This window comes from Pundamilia nyererei, unplaced genomic scaffold (assembly GCF_000239375.1).
Source record: "Pundamilia nyererei isolate P.nyererei 1_Seehausen unplaced genomic scaffold, PunNye1.0 scaffold00581, whole genome shotgun sequence".
NCBI classification, from domain to species: Eukaryota; Metazoa; Chordata; class Actinopteri; order Cichliformes; family Cichlidae; genus Pundamilia; species Pundamilia nyererei.
The window spans coordinates 2,741-3,990 of NW_005187982.1; the positions used below are offsets into that span (position 1 = coordinate 2,741).

General features: G+C 36.2%; 1 protein-coding gene across 3 annotated transcripts in view; it reads left to right on the forward strand.

The window, feature by feature from the left end:
- The first annotated feature begins 49 nt into the window (after nt 1–49).
- Nucleotides 50–1,250, forward strand: part of LOC102194913 (zinc finger protein 2 homolog) — a 43,645-nt gene continuing 42,444 nt past the window's right edge. For 2 of the 3 annotated variants that reach the window (XM_013907890.1, XM_013907888.1), the window contains exons 1-2: nt 50–99; nt 199–225. In XM_013907890.1, the coding sequence (XP_013763344.1) occupies nt 82–99; nt 199–225 (45 nt within the window). In that variant the 5' untranslated portion in view covers nt 50–81. The remainder of the gene's footprint in view (nt 100–198; nt 226–1,250) is intronic. The other variant, XM_013907889.1, reaches the window with a different exon arrangement.

Genomic DNA, 1,250 nt, shown 5'->3' on the forward strand with positions numbered 1-1,250 from the left:
TATATATATATATATAAAAATATATACGTCGTTTGTGTGTTTCAGCCATTTGGACTCAGCTCAGCCACTGCAGAGGAAACAATGACTTCAACTCAAAAGGTGAGGAAAAATATCTCAGTTACACTGTTATTGAAACTGTGTGCACAGCTGGATGTTAACAGCAGCTTTATCTTTTCCATCCTTGTTTGGAATTCATAGGGAAGGGATTTGGTGTGTGGTAAACAGGTAAATGAACTTTTTTTTTTTTTAATTATTTGAATATATATGAGCGTTTGTGTATAAATACACACATGATACACACATGCTTTCAATTGTGTAATTTAAGTGATCTAGGTAGCTCTGTTTTGGAAGGTCAGTTAACGCTAGAAATGTGTTTTGGAGTTAGTACGTGCCTTGTCTCTAGAGGCCACCGTATATATAAATAAAACCACTGTAGTAATTATTTTTTCTTTTTTTTTCTTTTTTTGCACAATTTTATATTTTTGTTAATAATAAATTAATTAAACCATCAAACAACCTGAAGAGCAGGTTGGGAGCCGAAAGAGCCGTCTCTTTTTAGTGAGCCGAGCCGGAAATCCCATCACTACTAGCAAACACGCTTTGCTTGTGATTGAAAAAAGGAAAAGCACTCCTTCCCTATTGGTGGGAAAATATACCATTTCAACCAATCAAAAAATTATATGGCAACATGTGGCATCTGGTTGTTTGGGAAGAGGGGAAGTTTTAGGAATGACCAGTGAAAGAGAGAGAGAGTTTTGATACGTGAGAGATTTGTGACGTTTTACCGTATTTGGAGTCTCAAGTTAGTGTGTCATCTTGTGTAGTTAGTGTGTAGTGTAGTCGTTGTTTTGTTTTGTGTGTCAATTATCAGTGTTGGGTGTAATGCGTTACTAAGTAATGCGTTACTGTAATTAAATTACTTTTTCAGTGGAAAAGTAGAGTAACTAATTACTGTTCAATGTACTTGTGTTACATTGTAAAATAATTAAACTCGCAGAATATCATTACTTAACTTCAATAATTGATCTTCTAAACGTAGAAGTAAACTCTGCCGCTTTAACATCGCTGTAGTGCAGCTGCGCGTCATTTCCCACCAGTTTGCTGCACAGTCGTATTCTAAAGCAGAAGATGTCGGACTCGGCTGAAGCGAGTGGCTGTTTTATGAAATGGACATATTCCCGTCTCTTCACTTTTCTGAAACAAGCAGACAAGAACATTACAGTAAAATGTAAGCTATATCCTGGGGAGAA